Source organism: Parasteatoda tepidariorum, chromosome 3, assembly GCF_043381705.1.
Source record: "Parasteatoda tepidariorum isolate YZ-2023 chromosome 3, CAS_Ptep_4.0, whole genome shotgun sequence".
NCBI lineage: Eukaryota > Metazoa > Arthropoda > Arachnida > Araneae > Theridiidae > Parasteatoda > Parasteatoda tepidariorum.
This window is the reverse complement of record NC_092206.1, coordinates 71437582-71460913: the sequence shown is the minus strand read 5'-3', so window position 1 is coordinate 71460913 and position 23332 is coordinate 71437582. Positions and strand designations below refer to the sequence as shown.

At 29.3% G+C, this 23332-nt stretch overlaps 2 protein-coding genes across 3 annotated transcripts in view; both read right to left on the bottom strand.

Annotated features, from left to right (window-relative positions):
- The window catches only part of LOC107445427 (zinc finger protein 488), a 114105-nt gene extending 98661 nt beyond the window's left edge, over positions 1 to 15444 (bottom strand). Inside the window, exons 1-2 of one of the 2 annotated variants that reach the window (XM_071178835.1) lie at positions 13406 to 15398; positions 164 to 226 (exon numbers count right to left, since the gene is read on the bottom strand). The gene's annotated coding sequence lies outside the window, so the exon portion shown is untranslated. Of the gene's footprint in view, positions 1 to 163; positions 227 to 13405 lie in introns of both variants that reach the window. The other variant, XM_071178836.1, reaches the window with a different exon arrangement.
- On the bottom strand, positions 9610 to 10668 carry LOC139425265 (uncharacterized). The gene has a single exon (XM_071179224.1). The coding sequence runs from the start codon at positions 10666 to 10668 to the stop codon at positions 9610 to 9612; it is 1059 nt and encodes a 352-aa protein (XP_071035325.1).
- Positions 15445 to 23332: the final 7888 nt, after the last annotated feature.

The window sequence follows — 23332 nt, the reverse complement described above, 5'->3', positions numbered from 1 at the left end:
AAGATTTAAACATTTCTTTATTTCACACAATACCATCTCGATACAGCGTACAACTGAAGATATTAACTATAAATACAGCTTAACAAAAATTTTGGTACATCACCGGAAACAACAACGAAGTGAAGCGACATAGTGAAGAGACAAGACAAGTACACATACTTACAACAATACATGCCTTATATACAGATTCCATAATTATATGCATGGATGATGACACTTACGTTATCTGAAAAGAAAATATCTGTTGCAACACACGACCAAAACTTAATTCTGTTAATTTAATGTATTCAGAGGAATAACAAACCACTCCAACATTATTTTTATACCGTGCTCTTAAATATCGCGGTAAAATTACCAAAATGATCTTACCAAAAAATTACCATAAATTTCTTAGTAGTTCTACCCTTTGCATTCCTGTACCTTCCACCAAATAGAATAGTAATAATCTCTATTACTTCTCTTGTTTCACTTCTATTGTTTATTTAAAATAGAGGTTTAAATAAATGTCTAACAATCGAATCATATTCTTCCCCATTCTGATAATTTTCCTTCCATCAAATTTCTTGTACATTTTTCATCACAATTTCGTAATTTTGAGTTTCTAAGTCTTAGAATTTTTGAGCCACAAAGCATAAAGTAACATTAAGTTGAATGCCCAAAATAATGGAAGTGGATCTTATAATTTATAAGAGATAAGACTTATAATTTATAAGCTGATTTTGTAAGAGAGAGAGATAGGGAGACAAATTCACTTTTAATCATTGTATCCTTGGCTCTCTTTTATCAGTTTCTTAAAGTTTAGATTTCTTTATTTTTCTTAAAAAGAAATAAGTAAGTTTCGTGCATGGAAAAAAATTTCCATTTAAATTAGTGATCCACTATGTTACAGTAGTTTAATGTAGTAGTTTGAAGTCCTCTGTAACGTTTATTTTATATTAAAAAAAAAAAAAACTAAAAGCACTTAGCATTGAAATTATTTATAGGGAATTAATTTATTTGATGAATTTTTTATTAAATGCGTTAATTTTGGAAGTACTTTTAAAACTGTTTAAAAGATGAAAAATAATTCAATCTTTTGTAACCCACAATATACAATTCCCATTAACCATTAATGATATTTTTTACATTATGATATTACAATAAAGATATTTCTTTCATAGAAATCAATAGTTCATTCAATGAATTTTTTCTTAAATACTTAAATTTTTGAAGTACTTTTAAAATGGTTTAAAAAATAAAAAATAATTCAAACTTTTGTAGTCCAAAATATAAAATTTCCCATTAACCATTAATGATATTTTTACATTATGATATTACAATAAGCATATTTCTTTCATAGAAATCAATACTTTTTCTCTTTCACTTCAGTAAGATGTTTTCTTTTGATTTCATTTATGAAATGATAGTGAATAGATAAGAATGAAAATGAAACTCATTCAATTACTTTTCCATTGCTTCCTAACACTTCGACACCTTTTTATTAATTTAGATATCGTTATCAACTTATTCGTACATATTATTATTAATTCGTGAGAAGGGAATTTTTCAAATATCGTTATGGCAGTGTTCGATTGAAATTTATTCCGTCACGCAGCTATACTTTTTTTGTTAGACACGCAAAGAAGATAATTTTTAGATATGGTATTTAGTGTGATTGTGTTCTTCCACAATTTCATTTGTTTTGTTACTAAATTTTTTAACTTCCATTTTCAACTTGCAAAATTTGTTTTATGAATGCAAAAGTTTTCTATTTGTAACTTTTGTAATCTATATTGAGTTTTTGACTGATAATGACTATGTAAGAGATTGGAAGAAATTAACCTTCATATCACGAAGTGGTTTCGACTGTGACTGAATAATTAATGCTAGGGAATAGATTGGTAAACCTTAACTTACGCATTTTGCACCGTATGAAAATATATTATAAAGATTATAGAAGATATTATTAAAAAGTATTTTATATATCATGACTCGACTTTTACAGTGAATGTCCAGTTATTAATAAAGCAGAGATCAGTTCTATCTGTGACTACATTATTAGAATAATGAAAGCGAATGGAAGAAATTAATCTTTGTAAGACGACGTGTTTAGGGCAATGACTGAGTAATTAGTACTATAGCAAAGATTTATAAACCTTAACACATTGGTAGACACATTTTGGCAATGTGTGTGAAAAATATATCATTCCGATTATAGGAATGATTGTTAAAACTTACTTACATATCATGACTCGATTATTGCTGTGAGTGAGTAATTATTTTTAATAGTGATTGGCGAACCTTAACTTACTCATTTTGACACCATATGTAACTATGCTATTAGGATTACAGAATAAATTGCTAAAAATTAACTAATCACGACTGGATCATAGCTGCAACTGAGTAATTAATAATATAGTATAGATTGGTAAACTTTTACTTACACATCTTAAAACTATTTATGACTACATCATTAGAATTATTTAAGAGAATGGAAGAAATTAAGTTTTACATCACAACGTGGTCATGGCTATTACTGAGTAATTAGTATTATAGCAAAGTGTGCTAAACTTTAAATTACATATTATGGCACCAAATGTGCTATTTATATGAGGATTGTTGAAGAGATTAGTAAAAATTAACTTACATATCATGATTCAATCATTTTTGTAAGTGAGTGATTACTTTAATAGAGATTGTTGATCCTTAAATTACACATCTTGACACTATATGTATCTATGTTATAAGGATTATAGAAGAGATTGTAAAAAAATCACTAAGCACGATTCGACTGCGATTGTAAATGAGCAATTATTAATATAACAGAGATGATTGATATAATTATTAATATAACTGAACTTATACATATATTACCCATATGTTATTTATATTAAAGAGTTGGTAAAAATTAACCTATGTATCAAGATTCAATTACAGCTGGGACCGATTAATTAATATTATTGCAGAGAGAGAGGAAAACCTTAACTGAAAATATCACAGCAACATATGTAGTTGCATATGAACATTTATTAATATTTGTGAAACCAAACTTAAATATCTCAGCACCATATAAATTTACATTTTTACAGCATCTTTCATCAGCCTTAACCTTAAAAAAACACATTACAGTTCGTAGAAATGGTTAAATTTAAATTAGTTATAAAAATTTTAAGAGCCATTTGCTTATTTCAGTCTATTTAGCATTTGCTAATTATAATAATTAATTCCGAAAATACAGATTGTTGCATCGCTAATAGTTACAATCAAAACAAAGATTAATAAACTTAACTTTTGTTTCGCAATTGGTATCTGTAATTGAAGCTCATAAGTTCAGAAAAATTTTAGATACACAGATATTATGAAGACAGCAGTATTTTCTCCGATTTTGATATTGTTTTGTGTTTTAGGTATCAGATTATGTTCGCAAAGGAGAAGTTCAGTTTCGTTTAAACTGGCCGGACAAATTATGTCATATTCATGGACTATTGTTATAATAGTGTATGGCTTGTATTTGTTTGCGGCATATTATTTTTCGAAGGAAATTACAAGAAAATCAGTTGTTCATTTTTTGATGCTAGTTACAGGTTTAGTATTCAGAATAACTCTTGTTAAAAAATCTTCTCATTTATATCACATGATGAAAAGCACTGTAAAATTTGAGTCTTTATTTAGAAAACAAGACATTCAGCGTTTGTCTCGAACCTCTGTTATATGCATATCAATGGTAATTACATTTCTATTGTTTCAAATAATCATCTTCTACATGGAAGCATTCATATTAAATGATTTTAACTCATTTCAAAATGTTCCATACATTTCAGAAGTTATGCTTCTCGTATTACCCCTGTACCACGCGATTCAGACTGTAGGCCTGTCTGGATGTTTTTTTACATATTATACATTTTTATGCAGAAATTATACTATTATATTTGAAATCTTATATGAGCATTTAAAACATGCTAAGACTGATGAAGAGATAGAAATGTTGGCAAAATTATTCGCCTCTATTACATTGAATTTAAGACGAAGTGATGACGTTATATCACTGCCAATGCTTGTGCATATTGGCAATTCTTTGCTATTTTTGTTTTCTTTAGAATATAAATATATAATGGATATTGCAATATCCATTCATTCTGCGACATTGGCACTGTATGAATTTTTGATCCTTATATTGACTGTTGCGTGTGCATCAGCAATGGCTGATTCTGGTGAAAAATGCCGATCTCTACTGCATTTACCACCAAAATTGCTTTTGTCTCTGCAAATAAACAGCCGCACTTATCAACTTATTTCTAACGAAAAGACGTGTTTTACTGTATGGAAAATGGTCAGAATTCACAAGTCTTTCATACTCCATTTGTTTGGCACGTTTTTAACTTACAGTATATTAATTGCTACATTGAAAGTTGGTGAGAAGACTTAATTCTGAAAGTGTTACCATGAAAATTATTTTTTTCAATGACTTTTTCCTGCAGTCTATAATGAAATAATTTTAAATGGCCAAATAGCTAAGCTTATAAATATTTATATTAAATCACCTCAATCACCACCTTATTTCGGAAGAAAAGGCGTGTTTTAATGCATAGAAAAGTTTCAGAATACGCAAGTCCTTCATACTGCTTTTTTACGCATTTTGAACTAAGAGTATGTTAGTTGCTACATTGATGGGAAGACTTAATGCTGAAAGTTTAACCGTAAAAATTTCTTTACATGACTTTATCTTGAAGTTTATTATGAAATTTTATTAGAATAGCTAAGCTTATTAATATTTATTTTGTGTACGTTTATGGAATACAATCTGGAAATTAGTTTTTTAGCATTTCTAATTGTGAGGATGAAACAAAAGGAAGTCATGTCTATCATAGTTTGTTCCAATGTAAAATATCTTATATAATAGCTTAAAAGAGAACATTAGCTCACTAAGTTTTCATCAAAATAAAGTCATGAAGGTTTATACTTCGATTGTTTTCAAATCCTTACTTTCGTTATGTCAAAAACTCAGCTAACGCACTAAATACTTTTACAGCTGGATTACGGGCAGTGACCAGCAAAGAGTGTTCCAGCAACTGATTGTAAGAATGGATTTATATCCGTAAAGCTATCATGAACATAAAAATACTGGCAAGCCTAAACATATTTTATCATAAATATATGGTTACTGACAGTAAATTAGCGTTATGTTCGTAAAAGTTATATTCAATTTGGAGCCTTGACGTTGCTTGAGGCTCAGGCGACTTGTTTGTGGAATAAAAGCGTACCATGGAATGAAGCGAAATAGTGTATTGAAGTACCATCCGTCAAGGAGTGAGAGAGTTGCGAATTTGTTGTCCATGGTCACCATCGCGAGGAATGCGAGAAAGATGCTCGTAAACGCTAGCTCGGTTTTAACCTGGGATCTATGTGTTTGTAGTTAGATGCTGTAACCACAGTATAAAAGGGGTACTCACGAAATTATTAGAAAGCTTTGTACAATAACGGCATAAATTAAATGTGATTTTTTCTAAATTTTCCGTTGCAATTACACGTACTGGATTTTTTTCCTCAAAGAATGACACTGACCATATAAATCAACGACCAACTTCCGAATTTTACGGAAATTTCTTAGAATGTACACTGCGCAAAGGTAAACGAACTTTCTTGGAATGTCGGAAATTACTTAGAATGCTTATAATGTCTGGCTTCTGTTTACATCAGGTTTTCTTACTTAAATCGTAAACTATTCTCATTAAGTTTTTTAATTGTGCATGAATATGGTCAAATCTTTCTTACTGGATAGTTATTTAATCCACTATGAGGAGGTTTGAGCTAAGGAAATTAAATTAGACAGTACTGTGATCAAAATATAACTTTTGTCAAAATTCTCATGTTTCCCGTATAATGTTGCCTAAACCCTAAAACGTCCATATTTAGCTTACTAAACGTGCTCGTACTTATAACTTTCTTTGCTTGCTTGCTGGCAACAAGTTTATTAACGCTATTTTAATATCGTTTTGAAAGTTATTGCAATTTGAAATAGCTAAAGTATGCATGATGCCCATGATAGCCTGAAAATATAAAAAAAAATTGTCTGTAATTAGAAAAAAAAATATATTACTAGCTGAATACCCGAATTCTTCACACAGGGTGAATAAAAAATAAATAAAGAATGTATAAATCAGCACTGAGAAATAATACGAAATCGTGCTAAAAGCTGAAAAGCATGCACCGACGCAATTAAAGAGCTTGATGGAAGAACAAAGTAAGTGAAATTTTTAAAGGAGTAAATGAATAAGAGAAAATAACCAAAAATGGTGGCATCAATCTGAGTAGATTTAATGTAACGGAACTAATGTAGCGGACAATGACTCTCCGCTACTCAGATCCCAGCTTAATTGGACTCTTTTAGTTGGGAAGTTTTGGACCATCCCTCTCTACAGCCCAGACATTGCGCAGAGTGATATTCATCTTTTCTGATATTTCAGACATCATTTTGGTAGCAATCACTTCAATGATGACGAATATGAGAAAACGACCGTGACCTCTTGGTTAACGGAGCAGGCGGCAAGTTTGTGTGAAGAGGGTACTTTAAATCTATGTGCAAGGTATGATATGTGTTTTAACAAACGGGGCAACTATGCTGAAAAAAAAAGCGAGAAACGTACATAGAATCCGAAAATAAATTTGCTTCTTGAAAATTTCCTTTTGTTTGGTTTTTATTTTCTTACTTAAAAAACAACATTTGTATATGGGTGATTCTCACGAAGCCTGACAATTCACTGTCCCTTGCTCCATCATCTAATACTATAATACTGAAAGAGCTTTTATTTAAAAAAATTAATAAATAGCATTGCTGTTAGCATTTTGAAATGACTTTGCACTACCATTGACTGTTTTGTAAATTTAATTGAATATCAAATTGTCATTATCCTGGCATGTCCCAAACAATATTTCCAATAATAACTAGCTTCAAAACTTCCCATACATTTTTCAAAATCTAATTTTTTTATCTTATCCTATGTAAGCATTTCTAGAATATACGCAGAGGGTATTGTTTACTGAAACTTCGTTTAAAATAATTTTTTTTGTCAGTAATTTGTTTGTCCCATGAAAATCTGTCATTTTCCTGGCTACTTTTATTTAGTGATTTATAACAAAAATGGATAGCGCAGGGATCAATATCTTATGTTAATAGATTGATTAGATATCCTCCTATCTGAGTCTTGTTGCATAAATAAAGAACCAATTTTCTGGCTCAAAATCTATTTCAAAAAATTTTTCAAGGGGAGTAGGTTTTAATGCTGTCATTTTCCTGGCTTCTTGAAAACATTAATAACAAAAACTACATAGATTTATCTGTGTTATTTTAAGAAATACTGTTGTTTTCTGCAGAATATAATCGTCTTCGGCCGAAATCTTAAATTGAAGTAAAGTTATATGCCAATATAAAATTAAAGTATAAGTATATAAAGTATAAGTATATATTAGTATATATAAGTATATATAAGTATATATATAAGTATATATAAGTATATATAAGTATATATAAGTATATATAAGTATATAAAGTATAAGTATATAGATCGGCATTTTATAAGTATATAAAACGCCGAATTTGTCATTATCCTGGCTGTCATTTTCCTGGTTTATGAATGCCAGGACATTGAAGTGTTACCAAAAATTCATTCTAACTGCTAATACTGTAAAGAGGGAAAGCAAATATAATCCTAATGCCAAGTTTATGTATGATTGTAATATGCTTGGATGTAATCAAAGTTATTTATTTATTTAATGATTGATTATTATACACAATTTTATTCTGTACATATCAACAGCAAAATTTTTTTTGTTTCTTTCTACAGTGGATAAAAAGAATTAATTTAAGGAATTTATGGTCCATCTAACATAAAGGCTTAAGTTGAGATACTTACTATTAACTTAAAATGACTGTTTTTTAAACTTCTAAGGTAATATGTCATTTTCCTGGCATTCAAGATTTGGTGAATTTCTATTTTATTTTTTTGTATTTTATATTTTATTTAGCAAATGTCAATAAACTACTCTGCTGTCTATAAGATATTAATAAGTGTAGCTAAAGAAGTATACAAAAAAAATTTAGATTATTTTGAAGACTTTAAATTTGAAAAAAATTTTTTGGTCCGAATTGTCATGTTTCGTGAGAATCACCCATATAGATTTAAGACAATCAGGCATAAAAGCTTCAATCATATTTCAATTTGAAAAGCAATTTACCTCATCAGTAGCAAAAATATTATTTTCTTTATCATTTCTTTGAAGTGTAAGATTCTGTTACATAGATATTTAATGCAGCATTGGCATGCATATTATGCAAAAATGACAAATTTGGTATATTTCGAATTATTTGAAAACTAAAATACTAATATAATCAAGAGGCAATTAGGTTAAGCAAAATAGATGGATTTTATTAGCATTCTATTGTCCTCTTAAACTTTTCCTCTCCTTTTTAAAGCAGATGGGATAATGATGACCCTTTTATATATATTTTCTCTGACACTCTACTTACAAGCAAAAATATATTTCAAATTTTTTTTAATTATTAAAAACATTCTAATAGATACTAAGAAATGCCCATTAGGTTATAGGAATCATATTTGTGCTAAAATATAAAAACTAAAAAAGCAGTTGAATTTTTTTTTTCATTCGGATTTAAAAAATTTCCAATAATTGATTTCGTAAATTAAAGAAACTTTAATGATATAAATGATTGTTTCTCTTAGACCTAAATAACTGCAAATAAGTGATATTGAAAAATTATTATTAGGAAATGAGCCTTGTTTGGAAGATGATTCCATCTTTAACGCAGAAAAAGACACCAGTATTTTTCATAGCTATAAATTATTGATTTGCTAAATATAATATATTTTTCGCTTATTTTGAGCTAAATTAATAAACAATAATAAACAAGTATGAAACATATATTTAGTAGAAATTCTGCTTCAAAAGGTAAAAGTAAAACTTCTCTAACATATATATGACGCATTCTTTTCTATTAAACAAATTTGTGAGAAAAAAATTTAGAAAAATGTAGTAATGAGGGTCACATCTTCCCTAGTATTTCTCTAAATCATTAGATTTTCTTCAACAATTTTCCGATAAATTTAAAGATATTCTTTGTTTAATAAAGGTATTAATATATGTAATACTTTAAGAGCAAATAACTAAATAGCTTTTGTATAATAAAGCATTTAATGTGTTTGTAAGGTATATATATATTTTCTCTATCGCTCCGCAAACTACACTTTTTCCATTACATTTTTGTACATTTATATCTTTTAAGAAGGATTATTATCAAAAGATTTCCAAATTAAATGTACCTAAATGTTGCATTCCACTTACATATGACAGTTTGGTTGTCAATGAATAGAATGAGTCTGTTACTGATAAAATTCAAAACTAAATCCAACATATTTATAAAAATTCTGAATGAATGTATTAGTCTATTAGTGATAAAATTCATAAATAGTGAATGAGTCTATTTGTGGTAAAATTCAAAACTAAGTCCAACATTTTCATAAAAATTCTGAATGAATAGAATGAGTCTATTACTGATAAAATTCAAAACTAAGTCCAACATTTTTATAAAAATTCTGAATGAATAGAATGAGTCTATCACTGATAAAATTCAAAACTAAGTCCAACATTTTTATTACCAGTTTGTGAAGTTTCTTCTGATGACACTTCAGTTTCCGGGATATATAAGTCGCTTGGTGTCATTTCCTTTGAAAGCACTTCTTTACTTCCATTGGTTGCCAATTTTCTTGGTGTTAGCTCTTCACTCTTTCTAAAATCGAGTATCTCCTGCGCTAAATCTAGTCTTTTCAATCTCAAAATATTAAAATTCTTTAAAACAATTTTATTATTCCAGTGCTGAGCTACATATTTGCATACAAACTTTTTCAAATCATCATCACTGTGCATATCCGCAAAGCAAATAAGAGGAAATACCATTTCAGGTTTCATATTTTTCTTTAAATAATCACTGCAGTTTTGCTTTACATCGGACATCAAAGTATAATCCGCAAAACTATATAAATCAAAAGCACTATTTATATTCTCTAAGGCTTGATCTGTGTTTATCAAAATACTTTGAATTAAATTGAGAACATCAGAAGGATTCTGACCTTCAGCATAAACTTCTGTACCTTCATTTATTGACCTTCGGAAGTACGGTGAGTTATCACTTAGTATTTCCTCCGATTTCTTCAAGATTTCATGTGTAGACCAAATTAATGGATCAACCCAATCATCCGAAATATTATTTCGTCGACAATACTTCACCTCACACTGCACAAGCAAGTAATCTGTGTCAAAAAACTCCGAGTCCACCAGTATGCTCCTTTTTATATATCTACTAAAGCCGATAAATCTACTATGATTCGACTTTTCTTTGTAATCCAATACAAATGATTGTGGAAATCTCAAATTTCTTTCGTTGTCGATCAATGCAAACGTAACATGTAAAGAACATGGTTCATAAAACACTTTTGAAAGAGATTCTTCAACTTTTAAGGATATGTATCCATGATTCTTCTTACAGTTTCCATTTGGATAACATCGAAGTTTGAAATAGCGTTCGGGATTTGAAAGACGGTCTCTTGCTTTAAAGGTAATTATTCTAGCAGTTATTGACTGATACCGTAGTAATATATTCTTTTGATTGACTTTCATTTTGGGAAATTTAAATATTAATTCAAATTCCCGTGCATGTGTGGGGTAGGTGCATGAGACATCGCATGGAAACAGTTCATTTATTTCCATGCCGTACAAAAGGCAAAAGAAAGACAATCAGAACTCTGAACTCAAGAATTTTAACTGTAACTGGAATTAAAACTTTTCAGTGGTTTAAAGAGAGTTAATGATATCATTATCAGAGTGTGCGATAAAAATATCGGAATTGTCATTCAATTATTCTTTTATAAAGATAAATAAAAGATAATGCAATTTGTCATAAAGATAAATAAAAGATAATTCATTTTGTCTTTTTAATCTAAATATTGTAATTTTATAGTTAACGATTCAAAGAGTACTAGGTCATTAGTAAAATAAAGATTTTGAGTAGAGTTTCCTTTGCTTTTTTTTATCTAAAGTGAGTCAGGAATTCTGCATAGATTAACCTCAATCCCAATTCTTCATCTTAAAGTAATAAATTTATCATAGCCATTTCTGAAAATCAAACTAAAAAAAACCACAAAGTAAAAAAAGATTAATAAAATGAAAATAGACGTTAAAAACTTTTCCTGATCCGACTGATAAACATGACATAAACATGATCCGACTAATAAACATTTCGTAAAATTAAAATTGGTAACGCGACACAAAACAAAAAGGATATGGATTAATAAGTACTGTGCCAACGCAAGGAATTGAACCCGGGAAACTTGCTCGGCAGACAGGAGCATCAACCTCAATATTATTTATTCCCACTATGTTGCTTAAATAAAAAAAAATGCTGGAGAACACCCAAAATGCACTGTGATGGCACATGAGTGAGGAAACAGTTTCGAAAATTTATGAAAATTCGTATTGCCTCAAATATTAAGTGATTTCGTCTCGAAATAATTGTCAAACATAACGAAATACTGATCAAGGATTGCTAAATCCGCTAAGAAAGGTGTGAAAGTGCCGAACATCAAAAATCATCGTTCTTTATTTCGAAGAATGAAATTGTGAGACTGCCTCAAATTATATGAACCTCAAATATTATGGGGTTTTATGATGCCGTCTAAAATCTCATGATGAAAATCTCATAATAAATCATCTATAATTTCATAGTCTTTTGATATTTTATGATTTTATGACGTCTCAAAATGAGTGTCAAAAATGATGAATTACTGATCAAGGATTGCTGAATCCGCTAAGAAAGGAGTGAAAGTGCCGAACATCAAAAATCATCACTCTTTATTTTGAAGAATGAAATTATGAGACTGCCTCAAATTATGTGTACCTCAAATATTAGGGGATTTTATGATGTCGCCTAAAATCTCATAATAAATCATAAATAATTTCATAGTCTTATGAGATTTTATGATTTTATGATGTCTCAAAATGAGTGTCAAAAATGATGAAATGCTGATCAAGGATTGCTGAATCCGCTAAGAAAGGAGTGAAAGTGCCGAGCATCAAAAATCATCGCTTTTTATTTCGGAAAATGAAATTTCAAAGATTCTGATACAGAAATAAGTGATATTCTTATCAATTTTTTATAGTGATATTTTTTATTGCCTCAGAACAACTTTGACTTTTTGAAATTGAAACTTAAAGCTGATAAAATTAAGGTTCATAAGATTAGGAGCACACATTTCAATATTTTGGCGATTCCTTCCTCATGTTTGTAATTAGGTAATCCTATCTTCTATTTAGCGAAATTTTTCTTCCATTTGCAACCGAAACCTGTTGCATTGCCGAAGGAAACAGAAAATAATAGAAAGGTAATCAAGCTGGTTTTGTAACTTTCATTCTTATTTTTTTACTAGTCATTCGACAAATTTTGAGAATATTTTATATTTTTCCCACGCTTCTAACTAATATAATACTAAACTTTGCCCACCTTTTCAGTGGGTTACTAATCATCAGGATCTGAGTAATTAGTAGTTATATGAGAGTTTCAATTTACCTCTACCATAAATGCCACTCACGTCCTTTAAAAAATTTAAAAACCTTTTTCTTAAAATTAATTAAAACTTTTGAAATACTTTTTCAAAACTCTGGCGCAGAAATTGATTAGGGATATCAGCAGGATGTAAATCATTTGCAACAGATAGGTTATTTAGGAAACATAAGCAAGCGAATTATCACAATTAAAATAAAATTTAATTTTTTTCATCCCGAAATAGGACTAACACTATTCATATAAATTAATAGTAAAAGGTTTAATTAAGAAGTCGATTTAAGTGAATTTTTCCAATTGAAAATAAATCCTGTAACTCATAACATTTCATAAGATAACTCACTAATTTTAAAAACTAAAGCCTAATTTTTTATAGCATAACTCATTGGTTCTTAAAATAAAATTCAATTTTTCCTTCAAAAACAGGAGGTAAGTCATTTGCATCAGGAAATTTATATTGTAAGCAAATATAAGAGATTAACCTCAACTGAAACTGAGTTCAATTTTTTTTTCGTAAAAATTTCAAATACTGAAAAGAAAGAAGTGTAATGTTAAAACAACAGAATAGGAATGCAAGCAAAATTTTTGAAAAAAAAATCAGGGTTGTATCGACCCCATCCTTCGAAAGGAAAGATAAATTATTTCTTCTTTTTTCTCCAATAAAGCTGAATTGTAAAAATGTTGAAAAGAATAAAAGTTAGAAATTAGGATAACAAAGCAAAAATAAAAACTACCTTAATCACACAGATAGAAATTTAAAAAAATAATAATGGAAATAAAGGGAAAAAAAATTATTACCTGCTTTTAAATATTCTCCTCAAGGCTTGACAAAATACATCTGATTTCAGCATCATATCCAATAAGAAAGCAGTCACTAAACAACTAAACATCAGTACTAAAAAATATCATCACCATTATTTTCCAAATTAAGGTTTGATATATAATTATTTGATTTTTCAAGTACACTTTCTTAAATTTTATGACGTCAGTAATAGTGGAGGAATTTTTAAACAATATATATGTGTTTTAGACTGATTGGTGTTTTGATTATTCTCATTATTAGTGAGAGACGACAACTATATATAAAACTTGAAGTGATTTTGCATTCAGCAATTTTCCTAAATAGATTTTTCATCAGAATTTTAATGAAAGTCTGCGTTTTGGGTTTCTTTACAAAAAACTATTAATTGTCTTAAGACACTTAAAAAAATGTAACTATCACATACATATGCCACTAATTGACTTTTCAGTTACTAGCAATTAAGAAGAATTATATTTAGTTTAACTATATGATTATTGATGGAATTTATAACATCGTACACTGGTTCTTTTTCAGTTGTTTAATTTGGTCAAATATGGAACTCATAATATCGTCCTGGTTTTCCTTCAGTTACTCGAATTATTGATTTTCTTGGAAGTTCTTCTTCATATGTTTGATTTCGCTACAGATAGAATTCATAATATCGAACAGGTTCTTCTTCAGTTGCTTGATTTAATGATTCGAGAGGAAGTTCTTCAGTAATTTGAGTTGACGATTTCCATAGAGGTACTTCTTTAGTATCTTCAACAACCATTTTAGTTGACAGCTCTTTTTCAATTTGTTCGATTGTAATTTTATTTTCTTGAACTGCCACTGTTCTTGGTTTTTCAGTTTCTGCATATTCAATAATTTCCCTCGCTAAGTCTGGCCTGTCTTGTTTAAAAATGCTGAAATTTTTTATGATTTCTTTGCTATTCCAGAACTTCAGAGCATAATTAATGGCATATTCTTTCAAATCACCATCGTCGTAGAGATCCGCCATGGCAATAACGTTGAACACAAAATCGTGCTGCATGTGCGCTTTTAAAAAATCACTGCACTTTTGCTTATATTCGAACAGTAAAACATAATCTGCAAAAGTATAGAGATCAAGAACATCATTAACATGATTAAAGATCGGATCAGAGTTTGTCTTTATACTCGTCAACAGGTTATTCAAAGCACAAATGTCTTCGTTACTTAACGAATGTAGCTCAGCCATGCCGTCTTTAATTACTTTATTAAAAAATGGCGACTTCTCCCGAAGCGTTGACCACAGTCCATCACTCTTATCTCTAATATAGAGAGTGCCAAGCCTGAAGCTGTATGGTAATGTCCAGTGATCTTCTTCTCTTTCATACTTCATTTCACACTGAACGACTAAATATTCTCCTTGGAAAACATCATTTTTCAAAAGCGTGCTTCTTTTTATGTATCTGCTTAAGCCAAAGCCTCTGTTGTCAATTCTCTCTTCTCTGAAATTAACAGCGAAAGATTCTGGAAATCTCATACTTCCTTCATTATCTATCAAGCTAAAAGTAGCTAGTAAAGCTATCGGTTTAGTAGATTTATGCAGGGTTAGGAATACAGGTCTAGATTTAATTGCTACATCTTCTTCAAATTTCAAAGACACGTAGTCACGGTTCTTTCTGCAGTCGCCATTTGGATAACAATTAAATTTAAATTTACTTGAAAAGTCCCGTTGGACAACACATTCTTTGTCGAAGATCTTGTTGACGTTCTTAGCTGGCACTCCATATTTTACTACCCTATGGAATATTGATTTAGGAATTTCATACTTTACGCACAATTCATCAGCATTTTTTTCATTTTTCTTGTATTTTGGAATACTTGCCATCTGTTTCAAGAAACAAATACAAAGCGAATTACTGAAATAAACACACTTTCAAAAATATGGTTTCTAAAATCATCATTACATTTTTACATACCAGGTTTGAAACGTCAAATATGATAAAAGAGAGTTGTTCATATGACTATCATTGTTTCCATGGTTTGATTTTTTATCGCAATGCAATGCAATGCTTGGGAGATATGAACTCCTTAAAGCTGATAAGATATAAGTGATAAGACTAAGCATATGTCCTTATCAGTTACGCTGTTACTTTCACAAATAAGTTATTCTAAAAGAGGAGTTCTTATCTGATTTTATCTGTGATGTGAATTCAATGTTTGGATGACTCAATGATATGTTTTGATATTTAAAACTGATCCATAAATATCCATTATAATATATAATGAATTATCGGGATGCAGTAATATTTCCGAAATGTTTCATTTAATTTCATTTTCACTTTAGTTCTTTTCATCAGCAATAGTGCTATTTTTTTTAATCTATCGATAATATTACCAACATATTTTATTAATTCATTATTTTTTTAAAGCTACAATCCAACAACTCTTTTTGTCTTATGTTTTTGCTTTTGGTTAAAAATTATCATTTCAAATTTAACAAGCAGTATAAAAAAAAACTTTAAGACGATTCCTTCTTAGATCAACAAAAAAAATTTTTTTAGTTCTTTTTTCTTAAATAATTACATTTATTTCTCCCATATAAAACTAAAATTAATTAATTAAATTAAATTAATTAATTATTATTTGAAAAAAACTGTATTAACATCAAGTGTCATCCAATACAAGTTTAAAAAAATTTATTTGAACTTAAATGGATGAATAAAAAGTATTTTATTAACGATTGAACTTTAAACAAGTTATATAAATATACTAGCTGAATTCCCGATCTTCACACGGGGTGAATAAAAAATAAATATCAATAAATCGTAGAGAAACGCTACGAAATCATGCTCATAACTGAAAGCCTCATAACTGAACTTAATGGAAGAACCAGGAAAGTGACATTTTTAAGGGAATTAATAAATCACTAGTTTCGTCTTTCTTTAAATCTTAACTCAACTAATCATATACATTTTTAGCATGCTAGCATGATTTTTTATTTCAAATTAGGCAATAAGGTTTTATTTTTTAGGTAGTTAGGTTTATATAAAATTAGGAATAATAAAGCGAAGAATTATTAGTCCCGTCTTCTATTAAATTGGTAATAAAATANTATAGTATAGGCATATGATTCAAATTCAGTGCCTGCCATTAGAAAAAAAAATTATATATATATAACGAGAGGGTGAACTAATAGTAGGAATTGAAAAAAAAGGTGCGTGGTATCAGACAATTATAAAAATATAAATTTGGTGACGTGAACCACATATGCTACCACGCAATGTTCTTTATTGAATTTATTTGATATAAATAATTAAATATAAAATAATTAAATATTTGATATATTAAATATTAAATATTAAATATTTAATATAAGAATGTAAAATAATTAAATATTTAAATGTGCTCAATAAATTAATTTCTTGTTCAAAAAGAGCTGTAAGTTAGAAATTATCACTGAAATAATTTTTAAATATGTGAAAAACTGAATCACTTGTAGAAAAATTTAAATCAATGACTCACGCTTTACCAATCAGAAAATTTATTTAGTCAGCAGAAGTTTATTTTACAATGAAGTATGCCACACACCCGGCAATATTTCAAAAAAATAATTATGTTCTTAGAAGAACTAATTAATAATAATTAAGATTCTTAAGATAAATCCATGCAGAATACAACTTTCAGAAAATATTTACTATTTTTTTATTATTTTATTTACTAATAGTAGGAGGGATTTTAAATTGCATGGTATACAATTTTTGCATCATCTAAAATAATATAATTTTACAGGGCAAAAGGCAAAATTTGAGTGAATCGGTTGAATAGTTTTTAGAAAATTAAATTCTCTGACTCTTTTAACGTATGATAAATAATAATAATAAGGAAATAAATAAATAAAAAGCAAATAACGAAAATCTAAATCTGAATCCACTGAAAAAAGTATGTTCATTCGGAGAAAGTGCAGTGAGTTTTTGTCGCTTAACTTGCTGCTTCAATAGTTTAACTTGAAATATCATCGTCACTAATTAATTGGCATATTTAAGGTCACATCCTCGAACCATTAAGATTGCGTTCAAAAACGTGTCGATTCCATCATTAGATTTCGATTAAATCAGATCAAAAGATATTAGGGTGGCTCGATTTCTTATTTTGAACGTTGTACTACACCAACGGAATACACTTACTGCACAACACCTTTTACATCTTCTGTGTAACCTCATAATTCACAAATACAGATCAATACCCATTTGACATTGTTTGATTTTTCCGATATTCAAGGTGAATGGCAACGCTGTCCCTAGCCATTATGTAAATTTCAATTTCCATAAAATGGGAGGATTCTTTCTTGATATTTTAATGTTAAAATAACAAACATTTTGTTGTGTGTCATGATCATGGGAAGAAATTGATATAGATATGTATATCATTACTGAAATATGAAACAATATTTGTTGAAAATGATTTATTTCGTGTTCAATATACTACAGATATCGGTTAATTACTGAACTTAAAATGAATCTAAAATTATATGAATACCCTTCACAGCCTCTGTGGTAAACACTCAAAAATCGGCCTCTGTGGTAAACACTTCAGAAATCAAGGTAAATCTTTCGGATCTGGAGTGCAAGCTTTCGTTTCCTCTTCACTTAACACAAATTCGGAGTTGTTTTACTTAACAAATCCTAAAAACAGTGCATTTGTCCTAATTCTGATCCAGGGACGTTCTTTGTTTTCTGCATACGATTCAAAATAACAAATTTGTTAAGTTAAGCATTGGTGGGTGATGAGAAAAAAATTCTGGAGACAAAAAAATAATAATTCTGTTACGGAATTCCAGTGTCGAGATAGAGAATTGTCCACAATCCCAATTGTGGAAATCCACAATTGTCTGCAGAAAGAATTACAAACTTTGGTACAAACCACATCGCGAACAAGAAAAAATTATTTTAGTTATTGTATTACTTATTGTTTTGCTTGTGTGTTTTATTTTACTATAATTATAAATACTAGAGTTACAATACACGAAAAATGGAGGCAGCTATTTTACACCAATTAGTCTAAAAGAAAATTCTTGGTGTTTCACTTGCCCGTACGGAAACCTTGGTATTACACCAGTTTGGTGTAAAAGGAATGACACTATTTTTGTTAATATGACACTATTGAAAGGACACGAGGTTTTGTGATACAACTAAAAATATTTACATTGTATATATAAATTTTAAAAACCTTTAAGATATCTAATTAGAGGAAAAAAGCTGATCAAAACTTCCTGATGAGAGCAAAATTTATCACGTTATGTTTCTGGCTCTATAGAAACACCAAAAAGATCGGTAATTTTTACCAAAGTGCTTAGGTAATGATTTTGGTAAAATTAGCATTAAAAAATGCTTTTAAAATATGTGATAAAATTTGGTAAATGTGATAAAGTTTAGAATTTTATACACTTACTGACTTCAGAGCACAGTATAAAATCTATTTACTCGAATGAATTTTCTTTACGTTTTGTATTGTTTACTAAATGCATGGTAGTATGAACTAGAACTAGAATTTTGGAAACAAGAATTTCCGGTAAAGCGTTACCATATGAATGGATACTATACCTATAGAGTGGTTTAAATACCAATTATTTTGGTTTGAATATGGATTATTTGAGCAGAAATGTCAGTACGGTAAATTCCATTATATTATTTTAATTTACTAGAGTTGTAAATGTGGTGTTTGTGTACTGTCCAGAATTGTAAACCTCCATGTGGTGTCAATTATTTTATTTTTTATTTAACCACCTAAATATCTGAAAATTTACTTTTTCCCTCCTGGTTTAGACTCTTTAAAAAAATGTCAAACAGCCTTTATATTTTCTTCGAATTTAAAGTAAGCTTATTTTTTATTAAAAAATTCTGCTTTGGTAACAATATTTTTTTTCTCTGACAACGTTGTCAAAAAGCAATTATGAGGGCACTATTTTTGTTATTTAATATTGAGGTTGAAATTACAATGGCTAGTGTCATTTCCCTTCACTAAATTGAAAAATCGATTTAATTTCGGATAAGCGCATTATTGATAATTTGAAATGGAACTATTTCTTATACCTATTTTAATACTTATTTATTCCGAAAATTATTTTAATATGGAATTCAATACATCATTTTTGATGTATCGTGAGACATGAGAGATTTATACTCTTTCAAATTCGTAAGTATACATTTGAAAACTCAAAATATCACGAATATCATTCGCGAAATATTATTCGTAAGTATCACGAGAATTAAAATGGCATTAAAGTGATAGACTTACGCTGAATCTCTTAAATTTGAAATACATCTCCCAAAGAATGATATATATTAAATGTATTTGAAAGATTTCCTCATAATTAAATTTTTTATTTACTGTTGCTAAATTTCGAGAAAAATAAAATGGCGCATGGAAAATTAAAATTCATTTCGCAAACAAAACTACAACAAAGTAATTTTTTCCCGTTTCTCCGTCATTTTTCATTACGCTAAAGTAATATTTAAAGTAACTTGTTATTTATAATTAGTAATATGGATTTTTGAGTAATATGGTACAAGTAAAGTTCATAATAAGGCATATCAGTCGCATTGACATCGTTTTAATGTTACTCAAAATCTGCGGACATAATTATCAGTTGAAAGAACTACATTGTATCTATATCAGCGATTTCAGATGAATAAATTAGTAACTGCTGACAAATATTTGTATAACATCTCAAAGAAAGATCGGCTCAACCTGTTTTTACACATGCGATTACAAGAATACTGTAACTGAAGAAATTAAGTTGTACATCAATTAAAAAACTTTTCTATTTTGAACTGGATTTTTAATTGTGGTTGTATATATTGGAAACCAATTACACAATAAAAGTTACGTATTTGGGATTCTGGTTTGCTAATCACAGGGCAACCTGTTGCACCATTCAAAAGTTTTCGTTGCAAAATTCCTATATAGTAGTGTAATGTGCCAACGATTCAAGAATTGAAAGAATGAATAAGATCATTACTTATCCTCTGTCACATCCTTGCATTCAACTAAAAAATTGCAGAGTCAAAATAGCTTTGACTGCAGATATGTAGGTAGCAGAGACTACAGATATATATTTCAATGCTGTGATGCTGAAACTATAGTTTGCTATCTCAATAGCAGAAGCTATTACTACTCAGTTTCGCAGCTGCAAATATCAGAGACTAATAATTAACAAGAAAAGTGTGAGTTTTAGAATCTCACACTTTTAGCTTGAGTTGTCTCATAAATGTGTTTATGTTACTATAATAACATTCAGTTTAACTCAAGTTTCTTAAATACAAATATCAATAACGGCATATATGTGTGTAGCAATGGTTACAGATATGTATTTCATTATTGTAATGCTGAAACCATAGATTTGTTGTCTCAATAATAGAAGCTATTACTACTCAGGTTCTGCAGTTACAAATATCAGAGACTAGTAATTATTACAAAAAATGTGAGTTTTAGAATCTCACACTTTCTGCTTGAGGTGTCTGAAAAAGGTGTTTATGTTACTATAATATCCTTCAGTTTAACTCAAGTTTTTAAATACAAATATCAATAACGGCATATATGTGTGTGGCAGTGGTTACAGATATTTTTTCCCACGTTGTGATGCTGAAACCATAGTTTTGCTGTCTCAATAATAGAAGCAATTACTACTCAGGTTCTGCAGTTACAAATATCAGGGACTAGTAATTATTACAAAAAAATGTGAGTTTTAGAATGTTACACTTTTAGCTTGAGGTGTAAGCGGGGGTGCCATCTCCTCTGCAGGGAATCAAAATTGTGATGTCATATCTTCGGATCATTCTCAGGGATGCTTCCCAGACCGTCGCTAATAGCCCATAGTGCAGCTCTAGTGCGACGTAAATGAACTACTACTACTACTTAGCTTGAGGTGTCTGAAAAAGGTGTTTCTGTTAATATAATATCCTTGAGTAACATAGCTTAAGTATCTTAAATACAAATATCAATAACGGCATATATGTGTGTAGCAGTGGTTACAAATATATATTTCAACGTTATAATGCAGAAACTATAGTTTGCTGTCTCAATAACATAAGCTCTTACTACTCTTACTACTAGCTACAAATATCCGAGGCCAATAATTAATACGAAAAGTGTGAGTTTTAGAATATCTCTCTTTTAGCTTGATGTGTCTCATAAATGTGTTTCTGTTACTATTATACTCTTGAGTTTAACTCAATTATCCAAAAATATTATCGATAACGGTAGATATCTGGTTGGCAGGGACTACAATAAAGCATAGATTCTAGCTTCACTCCGTTAGAACTGAGTGAAGTTAGAAGCCGAAGTTTTCTGCCACAATAAGGTACTTGATAACTTATCAAGTTCTACAATTACAAATATCAATGACCTATTCAATATTACAAAACCAGCGATACACAATTACCTTATCATAATTTGTAGGTTCATTAGAAAATTTGCAGAAACAAAATTTTTGTGATAAATGACTCATACAGAAAGTTCTTTTGCCTAAGGTTTCAGAATTGGTGAGATTTGAATGTTATTTTGTCTGTCACCGTAACGTAGATTAGTATTAACCAGAACATGATAAAAGATATAATTTCTCCCATCTTGATCTTATTTTGTATTTATGGTATCCGGCTGAGTTCCAAATTAAGAAGTTCTAAATGCTTGCTACTTGCTGAGAAAAGTATGTGTTGTATTTGCAATACTGCTTTGCTACTGTATGTTGGATCACTTTGTATAGCTTTTTATTACGCAAAAGGGTTGAAAGGGTTTTCAGTTATTTACATTGTAATGTTATTTATAGGATTATTATTTCGAATACAACTAAACAAGAAGATCTCTGAATTACATCATTTGATAAAAAACATTTCAAAATACTCAATAATATTCAGATCAGTAGATTTTCAGTGTTTAACTCGCATAAACAATTTATGCGTGTCAGTGGTACTTACATCTTCACTGGTTGTTGTATTTTGCTACTCTATTGAAATATATGCGCTGAAAGTAAACAATGTATTTCCAACCAACAAACTAGTTAAAAGTGTTTTGATTATTTTACTTCCACTGTATCACATGATTCAAACTATAGGTTTATCCGGATGCTTTTTTACATATTATGTATTTTTATGCAAAAACTATACCATTATTTTTGATTTGTTACACGACCGGTTAAAATCCACTGTCGCAGGAAACGAGATAGAAAAGTTGGCAGAAGTTCTTGCATCCATTTTACAATCTTTAAAGAAAGCTGACAGCGTTTTGTCTTCACCAATGCTTCTATATATCAGTGATTCTCTCATATATATGTTTTACATAGAATATAGATATTTATGGGATTTGAATACACCAATATATGTAATTAGTATAGTTGTGTTCAAATTTTTGATCCTTACACTTTCTATTCTGTATGGGACAATCATGGCTGATGCAGGAAAAAGGTGTCAATCTTTTTTCCATTTGCCGCCAAAACTGCTTTTGTCACTCCAAATGAAAAACCAAACTTACAATGTCATATATACTGGTGAGGCGTGTTTCACGGTATTGAAAATATTCAAAATAAGAAGATCATTCATATTTAGTTTAATTGGTTCGTTTTTGACTTACAGTATTCTCATTGCTACCTTGAAAGTCAGTGCAAAGGTGTAAAAGGAATGACACTATTTTTGTTAATATGACACTATTGAAAGGACACGAGGTTTTGTGATACAACTAAAAATATTTACATTGTATATATAAATTTTAAAAACCTTTAAGATATCTAATTAGAGGAAAAAAGCTGATCAAAACTTCCTGATGAGAGCAAAATTTATCACGTTATGTTTCTGGCTCTATAGAAACACCAAAAAGATCGGTAATTTTTACCAAAGTGCTTAGGTAATGATTTTGGTAAAATTAGCATTAAAAAATGCTTTTAAAATATGTGATAAAATTTG